The 14085-nt window shown below is 37.4% G+C and overlaps 1 protein-coding gene across 1 annotated transcript in view; it reads left to right on the top strand.

The window, feature by feature from the left end:
• The window catches only part of Slc26a7 (solute carrier family 26 member 7), a 126623-nt gene that overhangs the window by 62906 nt on the left and 49632 nt on the right, over nucleotides 1-14085 (top strand). The window contains exons 6-7 of the mRNA XM_036178694.1: nucleotides 8874-9026; nucleotides 12910-12992. Of these exons, the coding sequence (XP_036034587.1) occupies nucleotides 8874-9026; nucleotides 12910-12992 (236 nt within the window). The remainder of the gene's footprint in view (nucleotides 1-8873; nucleotides 9027-12909; nucleotides 12993-14085) is intronic.

The following is a 14085-nucleotide window of genomic DNA, read 5'->3' as shown; positions in this document are numbered from 1 at the left end:
TGCTACAGACTGGGAAGCAAAGGGGCCAAATGAATATGGACTGAAACCTCTGAAACTATGAGCTGAGAGAAACCTTTTCAATCCATAAGGTGACTGTCTCAGATGTTTGTTACAGTAGTGGGGAGCTGGCACAACACAAATTCCAGCTAAGTACCCTTGGCTACTCTTTGACTTGTAGCTGCAAGTTGTTAACAAGTTTTTTAATGGGAGCAGAGGTTAATAAATCTTACTTGCTGCTCACATGACCACCCAGAAGTTAAAGGGCACCAATATTTATAAGAAGCTTTTAGAATAATTCTCACACCCTCTGTGTTAGGATTCTTCAGAGGAACAGAACTGATAGAATGAAAAAAATATGAATTATGTTTACATGTCTTAGGGTTTCTATTGCTGAGAAGAGAAACACCATGACTATGGCAACTCTTATCAAGGGAAAAATTTAATTGAGGTGGTATGCAGTTTTGAAGGTTTAGTCCATTATTATCTTGGTGGGACATGGTGGCATGTAGGCAGCTGTTAGAGAAGGAGCTGAGTGTTCTACATCTTGATCTGCAGAAAACAAGAAGTGATCTGAGTCACTCTGAGTGTAGCTTGACATAGGAGAACTCAAAGCCTACCCCATAGGAGCACAGTTCCTCCAAAAAAACCACACCTGCTCCAACAAAGTCATGTTTCCTAATAGTGCCTCTCCCTTTGGGGGTCATTTGTTAACATGCCACCACAGTACACACACACACACACACACACACACACACACACACACACACACACAATTTAATAGTCACTTACAAGTTGTGGTCCAGCTAGTCCAACAACCAGAAGGCCAATAATCCAGTAGTTGTTCAATCCATGTGGCTGGATGTCTCAGCTGGTCTTCAATCTACATTGGAATCCTGAAGAAGCAGGCTCCTACACCAGTAAAGGAATGCCTCAGCATCAGGATAGATGAGCTTGACAGCCAGAATGAGGGTAAGCAGGGAAAAAAGCAAAATCTTCCTTCTTCCTTGTCTTTTTGTGTAGATGGGCAACCAGAAGGTATTGCCAGATTTAATGGGGGTCTTTTCTACTCAAGTGATCCAATCAAGACAATCCTTCACAGGTGTGTCCAGCTGCTTGGGTTTCTATTGACTCCAGATAGGTGCACTCAAGTTGACAATCCTGGTTAGCCATCACACCTCCATAGTTTTAAAAAGAATTGATACAATGGTTTAATTTAGCTTTATTTTTCTTCCTCATTTCCTTCATGCCTAACTCTGCTTTTCTCTTTGTTCAAATTTCTACCTATATTATACTTCATAGAAAACTTTCTTTCATGAGTAAACATAGTTATTTTGTAGTGACTTTGAAGAACATTGTAATACGTTCTTCAGCTATTTAGAGGGTAAAATATTAACTTTTGTTCTGAATTACTTTTCAGTTTTTGTGATTTTATTAGGACCAAATAACTAATTAGTGTTCTTTTTTTCATAGAAGTGACAATGGGGTTTCAATGTTAGAATTCAAGAAACCCCATGGCCAGGCAGTGGTGGCTCACACCTTTAATCCCAGCACTCGGGAGGAAGAGCCAGGTGGATCTCTGTGAGTTCGAGGCCAGCCTGGGCTACCAACTGAGTTCCAGAAAAGGCGCAAAGCTACACAGAGAAACCCTGTCTCGAAAAACCAAAATAATAATAATAATAATAATAATAATAATAATAATAATAATTCAAGAAACCCAGATTCAGATCATAGGTACAACTAGGGACTGAACAAATGATCTGCTGTCAGTTTTGTTAACTGACGACAGTTTTACTCTGCAGGATTAATTGAAAAAAAAGTGCTAGAACATAGCTATTCAATAAATGCCAGCCACTGTCTTCTTACTGGGGATGAATAGATATAAAAAGTCTAGCTTCTTCACACTTTTGATAATAAATACTGATACTTCTCCCTAAAAGACTTTTAGTCAGATGCACAAGATGAAACAATAAAATAAATCCACAGATCTCTTTGCAGTTTATAAATCACAATGAACTAAAAATTTATAAACCTTGAAAATAAATATTTCTGCTTTTAATGAGAGCTCATCATGAGACTTGAGGAAGTCTGTATTTTAAATTTTATTTATAATTTTATTATTAATTTATTTATAATTGTATTATAATTTTCCATTAATTCTGCCCCAAATCTCCTTGACAATTATAATGATGCTTAATAAAGTATGTGCCGTACTTTAATATATTTAAGATTAAACTGAAATAGTCATGTTAGAAGTCACTCTATCTTGGAGTTCAGGCTCAATATTTAAAGTGCTCTATCCTCAACATTCTGCAGAGTCAGGTATTTGACTCATATGTTAGCTGGTTTTCCAAACACATAACAGAAAACATTAATTTGTTAGAATGAAAAAAATACTTTTTAAAAACTGAGAGATGATGAAGTATGTCTTACTTAGAAAGGGTGTTTTCCCCAAAGGGCATAATAAAAATGACAGAAATTCCTCGTTCATATTTGCACATGTGGATTTCCTTGAGAAGGCGCCAGTGTTCATAGGCCTTCAGCAGCCTATGAGAAATTCGGCCAAGCTCGTTTTGCTGGCCTGGCTTCACGTGAACACTGCTCTAAACGATTATGCACAGTTCTGTGCATTAAACTCAGGAGAGAAGGCAACTTGGCAATATTTCTAGTGACCCTTCTTGGAAGTTTTTATTTCTAGCATTAAAAATGCAGACTTTTTAAAATGGAAAGCAGTTTTGTGTGTATCTATATACCCTGAAGTATAAGCACAGCGCTTCTCTGGTTTGCTGTCCACAGACTGCAAAAGCAAAACCCAAGAATGTTAATAAAGTGGAATCAGAAGGAAATCAGAGCCAACGAAACATTTTCTTTTATAGAGAATGAGATCACAACTAAGTATGTACAAATGAAGTTTATATTTGGAGAACAAATCTACTTTAAAGACATAGGCCCTCTGGGACTCCAAATCAAGAATACACTTTGGTGGCTTATGAAGGGCCCCCCATTTTCTTTGCAGATATTGTGACGTTTCTGTTGTGAACTGCATGAATGCCAATATACCAAAAAAAAAAAAAAATAGACAAAACAAGTTGAAAGAGAGATAAACAGAATGTTCATCTTCAGCATGATTTAATCAGTAGTGAAATGGATAGAAAATGCGAATATGGAGCAATTACATGGATATTTACAACAAAGGTTACTTGCAAATTCTAAATCAGAGAGCAAATATTTTTGCAACTCAACCATCTTGAGCTAAGCGCCTTCCATCCTCCACAGTTCACTGAAAAATGCACCACCACAAAACCCAGTGCTCAAGTAACTCAAATTAAGCTTATTTTTCTAAACAAGGGATGGCTGAGTGCCACATGGGCCATGGTATGCTTGGCTGAATGTTTGGTTCAAGAGAATTTTGTGTGCCCATGTTGTCTCTAGCTGCTTGACATACCATGCTTCCCATTCTGGCCTGAGACTTCATTTATCCCTTGAAGCAAGAGCAAATGGATTTGTTCCCAGCATGAGATACAACTGTTGATCTGAAATTTATGTAAAAATATATAAAATGTTGTTTTTCTGCCCTTTCTGATGCTTTGTTTGTACTAATGAAAATGTAAGCTGAGACTGATATTCAATATTTTGTCTTTTCTTTTGGTATTTGTGTTCACTACTTTGGGGGAAGGAATTATAAGAAGCTTATCAGTGCTGATCTTAAAATATTTAATAATGTAATGGTATGTAGGCAAGGTTGATAGGAGACATCCAAATCTTAGACACAGGGGAACTTGTTTAAACATTTGTTTGAGAATGATGAATGATGGCTTTGGGATATGAGGACTTAGCAGGAGCTTGGATTCAAATATCATCAGGTTGGACACAATTGTGGTGGAGGATCATGTTGGGGCAGTCGAGGCTCATGGGTAAATGCACTGGAATGGTATGATTGTTGCTTTAAGTAAGAATGCAACAATCTGGAAATATTTTTCTGACTTCCATAAAGTGATGAAGAAAACAGCATTCACCCTTGATTAAAGAACTGCTAGAATAGATGTACTCAACAACTTTTGTTGACAGATCTGTAAGCATTGACGATGCAGCTGATAGATCCTGTCCTTGTTCTCCATGAGGGAGGATGTGAAGTCGAGGGAGGATGTGAAGTCGAGTGGGTGGATACAATTACAAACTGATGAGAAAGGCTCTCATGCAGTATTAGGAAAGAAAAAATGGTCACTGCTTGACAGCAGTGGTCTGATGGGGGGCTGGGAAGGAATGTGTGCTTCAGGCGGTCATATACCTCTGTTCTGAAAACATGACTTTCAAGGGAAAGACAGAGAGCTGAGAGAGAACCATCATCCGTGGATACAACCTTGACATGATAGAGGGGCAGACAGAATAGTTCTTTTCTTAAAATTATTTTAAGGGAAAGTCAAAAAGGATTTCTGCTTCTTTCCCTCAACTCTTGCACTTTGCCTTCAAGATGTATCTTAAAGATGTGTAGACCATTACCAGCTGTGGCAGCATTCAGCCAGACAGATTCTTCAGGAAACTGGATCCACTGTGAGACCATGGCAGCTATATGATCAAAATGGTTCAGTGAGTCCTATTTCAGAAGACGTTCTTCCCAAAATGTAGGGAACTTCCATATTTTCAAACATGGATTTGTACACAGATCAGGCCAAATGCAATTTCTGACTAAAGTTTGCACATGTAATAAGCATGTGTGAATGTTAGCATTTTTTCCCCTCTGGAAAAAGTCCTGGCCTTGTGGTTGATGACTAACTCAAAATCATATATTTAAAATTAAGACCCCTAGAGCCACAGTTATTAGTTTGTACCTACTATTAAAATAGAATGCTGACGTTTAGCAAAACTTTCCGGTTTTACTGATACTCTCCTGTTTCCCTAGTGAAACACAGCCTTGTTCATGACAGAGGTGGCACAGGCAGAATAAATGATACTGAAGGTGTTATTTGTTTCATTTTTCATGGAAATAATTTATTCAAGTGTTCTGTGTGATCCCCTTGTAGGTAGTCCAGAATTACTAATGAATACTTATTATCAATGTTGTCCTCATTCTTTAAGATATTGTAACTAATTTTTCCTTGCCTATATTTTATTGTAGTAACCAGGATGCTGGAGAAGGAGAGGCATTTGGGTGACTGGCATTTCTAGTTAACTGAGTATTGAAAAAACAGTCCATTTTGTATTTAACACCTGTTAATATTTTTTAAGCATGGGAGGGGTTTCTCTTTGTGTCATGAAGCTTTGTAAGTGGACATTCTGGAATTTTCTTCCTGCATGAGTGTGCCCCAAAGCAGGTCTTAGAGCCCCAGCCATTATTGTGCAGTGGAAAACAACTGAATGGCGTGACTTCAGAGAGGCCTTTTGCTTTTTAGTTAGCTAATACTATGAGCTCTTTCTGCCTTCACTTTTGCTTCATTCTTAGACATTTTTATGTATGAAGCATTTGATCATTTATATCAGATCGAGCACACCAAAGATAGATTACTTGTTACTTTCTTTCAAATGCTATTCAAGGAGTTGAGAGTCCATCACTGTAAAAATAGACAAACTCAGAAATAATGACCAACTCAGCTAAAAACATGAGTGTGTTTGGATGTGTAAAAGTACCTATGTAGTGTTTCATAAAAACCTCACATCTAAATAAATTAAATGTAGCAATGTGTATGCAGTGAATAAGTAATTTTCATTCTCTGAGCTGTCTCAAAATGGATTTGTCTATGTATATATGGATTTCCATTTTTTTCATATAACAAACTAGTATTATAGTCTCAGAAGCGCTGAACTAATTTAAGTTGATCAGTCAGTTCTAATAAACTTGGTTATTCATCTGTACAGCATTGCTGTTGTTTCTCTGAACTCTGAGAAGTCCATGATGATCCCTTTAGGAATTTTTAACTTGTATAGAGAGTGTGTACCAGTGTATTGAGACAATCAGGCTTATAGGAAAAAGAAGCTTACCATGTGTTTAGGATACCCAGAGCACTATTAAGTGATCATACAGAAATGCTTGTGCCTACCCTTACCTCCAGCTCTGCAGCATCTGCATGTGCCACCCATATTCCATAAGCTGATTTAGCTTGTGACTTCTCTCAGTGGGTCCACATGACAGTCATTAGGACTCCTCCCAGCCTGTTCTCCTATTATGCTCTTCATGCCTGTGTTCTTTTTTAAATGAGTCTTTGTCCACCCACCCCCATGCTCTTCTGGAGCATCTTGTAGGACATGCTTTGTTTGACGAGCTGTAGTTTAATCCAGACAGACAATAAAATCCCCAAGGGGGGTTCTCATTCCTTTCATTCTGGGGTGGTCATTTGTATTACTGCAAACATATGTTCTCAAAATGCACATTACATAAAAATCTGGTATGGATTGGGAACTTCATTGTCATGGCATACTTTTAATCTCATGGGTGAAAGGAATAAAGAATAATATAAGTGCTTTAAGACATTTGGATGATTGGTTCTTTTGGATGAATAATCTCAATAATATTCTCAATTATCTTCAAACCACTGGACAGAGACTTATATTTTGAGATAATTTCTTGACACTCTGCATATGCCCATACTCATTAGAATATATCACACTGAGGAAAACTTTATATTTCTGATTCTTTAAAATTAATTCAATTTTGATTTTGTGTGTATGGGTGTTTTGCCTGAGTGTGTATGTGTGCACCATTCACCTGCAGTGCCTGCATAGGCCAGAAGAGGGTATTGGATCCCCTGAAACTGGAGGTACAGTTGTCAGCTGCCACGTGGGTGCTTGGAATCAAACATAGGTCCTCTGGAAAGACCAATTGGTGCTCACTGAGCCATCTCTACAGTTTTCTGACTGGATTTCTATCTTGGGCTTTGAGTTGTAGGTAAATAAGAAAAATGGATTGTTTCTTCACTTGGAGGGTGCTGTGAACAATTTTTCATCCACAATGTGTAGTAGCAGATAGGAAAAGTATTATCTGCATCTCATGTAGCAATGATAGTGCAGTGCTGAACTATCATTAGAAGATAGTGCATCTTCCCAATGGCACTGAGTAAATATAGTAGTGTGAGCAGTAACAAGCAAAACTACTGTTCCATGTTCTATGATGTGTTTCTAAATGGATGTATCTGATTACACGTGAATGGTTGTTTGTTGTCGTTGTTATTATTATTAATTATTATTGCTTTATCTGTAAGTTAAAGTGTAGTCTGGACAACCTGATATGACTTGAGTTGTTTTCACCCAGTGAAGCTTCACTATATTTTCTTTGTCAGGATTATTAGAAAGTTAGTGATCATGCTCAATATGTACAATTTAGGTATGTCCAAGAAGGGGGAGGATAAACAGTCTATGTACACACAAAATCAAATTAAAAGACAATATTCAAATGAGGTAGCTTAATATCAAATGTTTATATAGAGCAAAGGTTAGATTTAAGTTATTTATTTTTTCATCTTCACACATAATTTAGAATTCCTTAAAATATGTCCTGTGTCTTAATTCAAGTTGACCTGGCAGGTAAGTAAGTACCCACAAAACTCTAAATTATTGAGCTAAATGTTTTTGACACTTAGTTGAATAAATACAAGCTCTCAACTTTATGCAGATTTTAATTTTATTCTTTTCCTTGACTTTACTCTAATTTTTTTTCTGCCAAGATTAACAGTAGTGAGTATCAAATATTAATGTGTTGTTACTATACTTTCTTCATAGTCACAAAATGTTTAATGATAGCATATTTCTGTGTTTGTGTGTGTGTGTGTGTGTGTGTGTGTGTGTGTGGTGGGTGCACAGGCATCATGGAGGTCAAAGGTCAGTACCAGGGTGTCTTCTTCAATTGATAATTGATCTCTGCCTTATTGTTTCAGACAGGGTATCTCACTAAATCTGCAGCTTAGAGGCATGTCTAGGCTCGCTGTCCAGCACACTCCCGAGATCTTCCTGTCTGCCTTTCCAGTGTGTGGCTGACAGACACATGTCATTGCTCAGACTTTTGAATGTGGGTTCTGAGCTGTTGAATTCTGAGCCACCAGAGAGAGCCATCTTTGGAGACTGGTTCTCCCAATGTATTGGTTTCTTGACCATGTGTTTTCAGAAGTCATGCACTACTTTAATCATAGTCTAGGCTCTGAGTTTTATAAATGTGACCTTAATGCAAAATGTTTCCACAGACTCCTTCCCCCACCTCTTCCTACCTGTTGCCTGTTCTGTTCCTGTTTACTAGTTTTGGAAAGGCTACCCTCACTGCTCACACATTCAGTCATATACTTCAGGTGTCCAATCCATGTTATTGCCATCATGTTGTACTAACTGATTAATTCAGTAGTAGTTCCTCCATTGTATGGTGAAGTCTGTGAATGTTAAGGCTGTTTGTAAATTGTTCACATTGTCGACCTAGCACTGTCATACATATGTGGTGATAAACAAACAAATGCAGAGTAGCTGAGAACATGGTAACAGATTATAATAAGCCAAGTGTCTGATGTCAATTAAACACCAGCTCTTGACATACGTGTGTGTGTGTGTGTGTGTGTGTGTGTGTGTGTGTGTGTGTGTGTGTGTGTTCCTGTTAAATTTGGGAGAGTGGTGAGATTCAAAAGGTGGGGGTCTCTACTCATTCACGTGCCAAGGAAGGAGCTAGGGACTCATTCTCTTTATTAGTGTTGTACATAGTTGACCTGAGTTTGATGGAAGAATGAAGACAAGAGAATTTATGCATGAAAACACAGCCTTCTCTTCCAGCACTTATTCTTCTCCCTACCTTTGCATCTTATGGTCATTAGGAGTTTTTAGGAAAGCACCATGGAGTTTATTTAGGGCAGGTTTGCACTTGGGTTTTTGTGAGCAGTCCTGACTTTGCTCCTTTCTCATTCCTATAGATTTACGCATATGTGTTTGAGAACATCAAGTCTGTTCAGCTGGAAGCTCTGCTCTTATCCTTGCTGAGCATTGTTGTCCTTGTTCTTGTTAAAGAGCTGAATGAACAGTTTAAAAGAAAAATCAAAGTTGTTCTTCCTGTCGACTTGGTTTTGGTAAGTATGCAATCAGCAACACTTAGTTGTTTTCAGGGGCGAGGGTACAGTCTGCAGATGCTCACTACATTTCCTGCAGGAACCCACAGCCATTCCTGTGTCTCATTAATGAAAGACTAATTTGCATGGATATACATTAATGTAAGAAACATTTTGAGTCAATAATTTTAAAAAGAAAGGACATATGTTTTTAATTTACACAGAATTTCTCATATGTTTTCAATTTTTTATAAAAATAAGAGGATGTATCGTCTGAGATCTTATAAGACACATATCTAAGAGTGAGTCTTCAATGATATTGGGTATGATCTTATGCAAAGTAATAAAATATGACACCCTGTGCTATTGCCATGACACCTCTGTGACACACATAAAACTATTATCTGGCAAATATTCATTAATGATTGGAAGGTTTGTTGATTTTCCTTTTACTGAACTAATTTTACCTCTCTGAAAAGATGTTCAGGATTTTCATTGGCCAGGGTTGGTCCTTCGAAATATGTTTGTGACTGGAAAGATACATCATATCTTGCTTCTAAAGACTGAAGTTTTAAGAACCTTTCCCAGGAGCACTTAGTAAAGTATCACATCGACATGACCACAGTCTATGCTAATGAGCTTTAAATGGTCCTTGGATTTTCATGTATATTATAAATGGTATCCAAATAACTTCATTGATTGAAATTTTGATGGTAAGATCCATGCCATCTTACATCAAAGTTTGGAAGAGGTTTAAGAAATGTCCATTTTATCTTGGAAAGCTATATTAAAAGTTTTATAAAACCAAAATTTGAAAATAACCTTCAGGAGACAGGTCCCTAACCTAGTCACAAAGCATGTGACTCTAAAAAGCATCTTTAAAAAATTGATAAGGATCATTTCTAAAATGACAGATATTCTTGAGATGGCATGGACTTTCAAGACCCTTGGCAAGAGCCCCAGTGCAAGCTCAAATACTTAAAAGTCGCAGAACATAATGTTAAAGAAAGTGGGTTCTGTTTTGTTGTTGTTGTTATTCATTTTTTACCTCAACTACTGTATCTCAGTGATGACCTTAGAAAGCAGGTTAGAATAGAAAATTCTACTCCAATGAGTCTGAGAGAACGTGAGCCATTTTAGGCTTGCCTTTTTCCTCCCCCGCCAGCTTCATCATCCTCACAAGGTATCCTATATACACATGTGTATGCCCTGAAGCCCTGGCAAGTTTTGGACATGTCCACTGTACCATCACCACTGCTCCTTGGTCTTCCCTGGGTCGCTCTGGTAAGGAAGATATGCCTTGACCAGGCTGGTGCTCTATAGGGAATGACAGAAACTTGATTGTCTGCACCATGGAAGAGAAACAAGGATAGGATTTTAGTTGGGCACCTCTTATTTTTCTTATAAAGCTTCCAACTTATAGGGAACATGACAGTTGGAGGAGAGCCAGATTAGAACTATCTTTAGCAATCTTGGCAGAATCCCTCCCTGCTGATGTTGAAGAGCCCAAGAGCCGCGCTGGCCTATGTATACCTATAATACTAACAAATACTAAAGAGGAACCGGTGAACTCAAGATAACGAAACTGAATCATGTTATCAAAATACAGCAAGGAAGCAGGGTGCTTGCTGTCTCCATGACCATTTCAGTAACTTAGAGATAACTATTATATCACATTAATATCCACATAGTTTATTCTTGCCTTTTCTTTGTTAAATCCAAAATAATATTTTGATTTTTAAGCACATTTGATGTTTTAGAAACTTTTGTAAATTCAGTTAAACATCAGCTGAAGGCTTAGTTAGTAACATAACTACAGAGACTGCCAGTTAATATTGAGCATTGATTGTTATATGTTCCTTATTTGATAGTGTTATGCTTTTTCTCTGGCCATGCTTATGAGGAATTTGTACTTTGAGTATATGATTGATGTATTCATTTTAAGAAGATGAATCATTCCATACTGTTTTTTATTGTTTCATTTCTATTTGTCTATAGAAGATTTCTCAAGGTTCATTTTAGGTGATAAAACTAAGTTTTACTTTATCCCAATTGTTATTCTTTTAGTAGCCCAATTTGGTAGGGTTTTTTTTTTTTTTTGCCATTTGTATTTAGGATCTCAAATATAATTTGACCGTAACCCAACACAGTGGGTCATGAAATTATGTAGTAACATGTCAGAAGAACTGACGTAAACTATCATCAGCATCTCTTTAGATCAACCTAAGATCTCTACCTAAAAGGCCCAGGCTGTGTTCTCAGGGAGCAGAAATTGACACAGTGTAAAGAAAGTGCCTCAGGTTAGACAACCTGGAAGTCCTAGAGCTGAGATGAAAGACTGTGAAAATGGGTGGAAGATGCTGAGGGACATCGCCAATATGACAGAGTGCTCTGACATGTGCTTTAAGATGATCGTGGGATTGAGAAGCTAGTTCATTTGTTAAGTGCGTAAGTGTGAGGACTAGAGTTCAGATACCCAGAACTCTTCTAAATGCCACCCAGGCAAATCAGACTGCCTGTAATTCCAACCCTGGAAGATGGTAATAGGGAATCCCCAGGACAAACTGACTATCCACATTAGGCATATAGAGAAATTCTGGGCTTGACTGAGAGACCCTAATTCAATGAATAGGGAGGAATAGCAGAAAAACACTAACTTTGGTCTTCTACATGTACAAGAACCCTTGTGCATTTGCACACATGCAAACATGTGTGCCCCCACACAGGCAAATATGTATGCACACATGTAACACACACATGCACATGCATATACAGACACACTTACTATGACTGTAGACAGAGCAAGTGACCTTGCTTGAATATCTCAATAACATCAAAATAAGTTATCTGAACCTCCTTGCAGGCTATCTGAAAGTCATTTGTCCCACCTAGCTGGGAACTGGCATGTTTTACTTCATGAAGGAGATAAAGCCTCAAATTTAAAAAAAAAAAAAAAAAAAGAGGCTGTAAATCAGCATTTACTACTAGCAGAGTAAGAATATTGAACAGTACTTTATGCTCTTGAGAGGTTGCTTTCACAGAGGGATAATGTTCTCACAAAGCATTCCTTCATGTCTTGAGAGAAAAGTAGGTTGAAATGCAGTATGTGAGTGTGCGTGCGCACATGCTCACGCGCACACACACACACACACACACACACACACACACACACACACACCACTACATTTTGGGCCTTTTGGGCCTTCAAAACTGGACATACTTGGGTAAGTACAAAGCAGAATGTGAGAAAAACTATACGTTTGTACATACTGTACTTTGAAAACTTAGAGGGATATCTTGAATTTTAGAAGTATATTTTAGAATTGTACTTGACACATGATTGGTGACTGTGCATAATAATTATTTCAGTGTGACATTGTGTTTACAGTTTAATTATCAGATGAAAATCATTGGCATAGCCATTGTCTTGGTTGTTTTGCGTTCTTTTGTATTGCAACATTCTAAATCCTTTTATCAAAGATTTTAGAATACACAGTTAATCACCATCAATGGTGGATATTTATTGAACTGTGTTCTAAGACCTCAGAAGCTAATGCTTCCTAACCAAGTTCACTCTGTGCCTGTTAATCATTTTCTCCTTACCTCTTCCTCTGTTTTTCTTTTCTTTTCTTTTCCTTTTTTTTTGTGACCCAGGAACTACTGTATAGCCCAAGCTGCTCTCAAATTTGAGATCCTCATGTCTCGGCATCTTGACAGCTAGGATTACAGATATGCAACACCACTCCTGGCTTAACTCTTAGCATTTCATTAATAAATAGTAATTATGGGATATATAATGTGTATTTTTAAGTGGTCTTAGGTGTTTGAAAGCCAGCTAGTAAGTAATACATACACGCACACATATATATGTCTTTCTTTCTTTTTTTTGTATGGAACCACACAGATCATTGCTGCCTCGTTTGCTTGCTATTGTACCAACATGGAAAACACATACGGATTAGAAGTAGTTGGACACATTCCAAATGGGTAATGTAGCCTTTCTTTTAATATGTCTTTATCTGAGTGTTTGTTTTTGGTGTTCAAAGGGCCTGGGCCTGGGTACGTATGGATTTCATTTCTTTTTGTGGCTGTTATGAGGCAAAATTCTAATTAATTTTTATTATAAATGACAAAACCAACATGTGGAGAAAAACAGTAATTTTTTAGGTTATAAGCTAACCTGTTATTAAGTAAGCATGTAATTGTCTTACGCAGCATTGCTTCAAGTAAAAGATTCCAAAAGTGTTTACAAAGATATGGCTAGAAAAATAATGGAGGTTGCTAAATTTACAAATTCCTGGACTTGGCCCAACTTAATTCCTCAGCCACACATGTTCTTGTGGTCATTTTTATTTCACTTAAGTTATGATAAATGTAAGCAAGCATCCTGTGGAACTGGAAGCCTATGGGCCTGAGTTATAGAGAAGGGTAAGGTCGAGCTGGCCTGGCTCCCCATCTCTCTCTAGTTTTCCACTAGGCTTCAAGAGAATGTTTCCCATATTTAACATTGTGAAAGGACAAAGGTCCTTCCAAAAACAGCTGGACAAGAAGAGAAAAATGGGCACCTTAGGACTTAGTCCCTTCTTCTAGGCTGTATAACACAGACGCATAAAAATTTTGAGACAAAGTTGAGAATTGTTGGGTCTTGCATATTTTATTTTTCACTCCCTTAAAAAAAGAAATAACAGAAAAATTCTCAGAAACTAAAAAATATTAATTTTAAGAAATCCTGTGTTACTGACCTATGCAGATGCAGGTAAAGGAGGCTTTCCTCAATCAACCCTCGTTTCCTAAAGGTTCCCTGCCTTTCCGTTGAAAGCCAATTAATGGTTTCTTCTTCGGTCCCGTTGTTATTAATTACATTTAACTTTAATGAAATAAGAGTTCCATTTCTTCATTTCAAGTTTTGTATAATATGTATCTTAGCAAGCATATTCATAAAAATCTGTTTTGAGAGTAATGGATAGTAAGTGGGTGACAAAAATTCACAACTGTCTTACATCTATCCTTGTTCACCCTTACTTGAATCCCTTTCCAGAAACCCTCTTAAGAAATTGCAGAAAAGCATGGGTTTGAAAGC

The sequence above is a fragment of the Onychomys torridus genome, chromosome 2 (assembly GCF_903995425.1).
Source record: "Onychomys torridus chromosome 2, mOncTor1.1, whole genome shotgun sequence".
In the NCBI taxonomy this organism is placed as follows: domain Eukaryota; kingdom Metazoa; phylum Chordata; class Mammalia; order Rodentia; family Cricetidae; genus Onychomys; species Onychomys torridus.
This window is presented reverse-complemented; position numbering and strand designations above follow the sequence as displayed.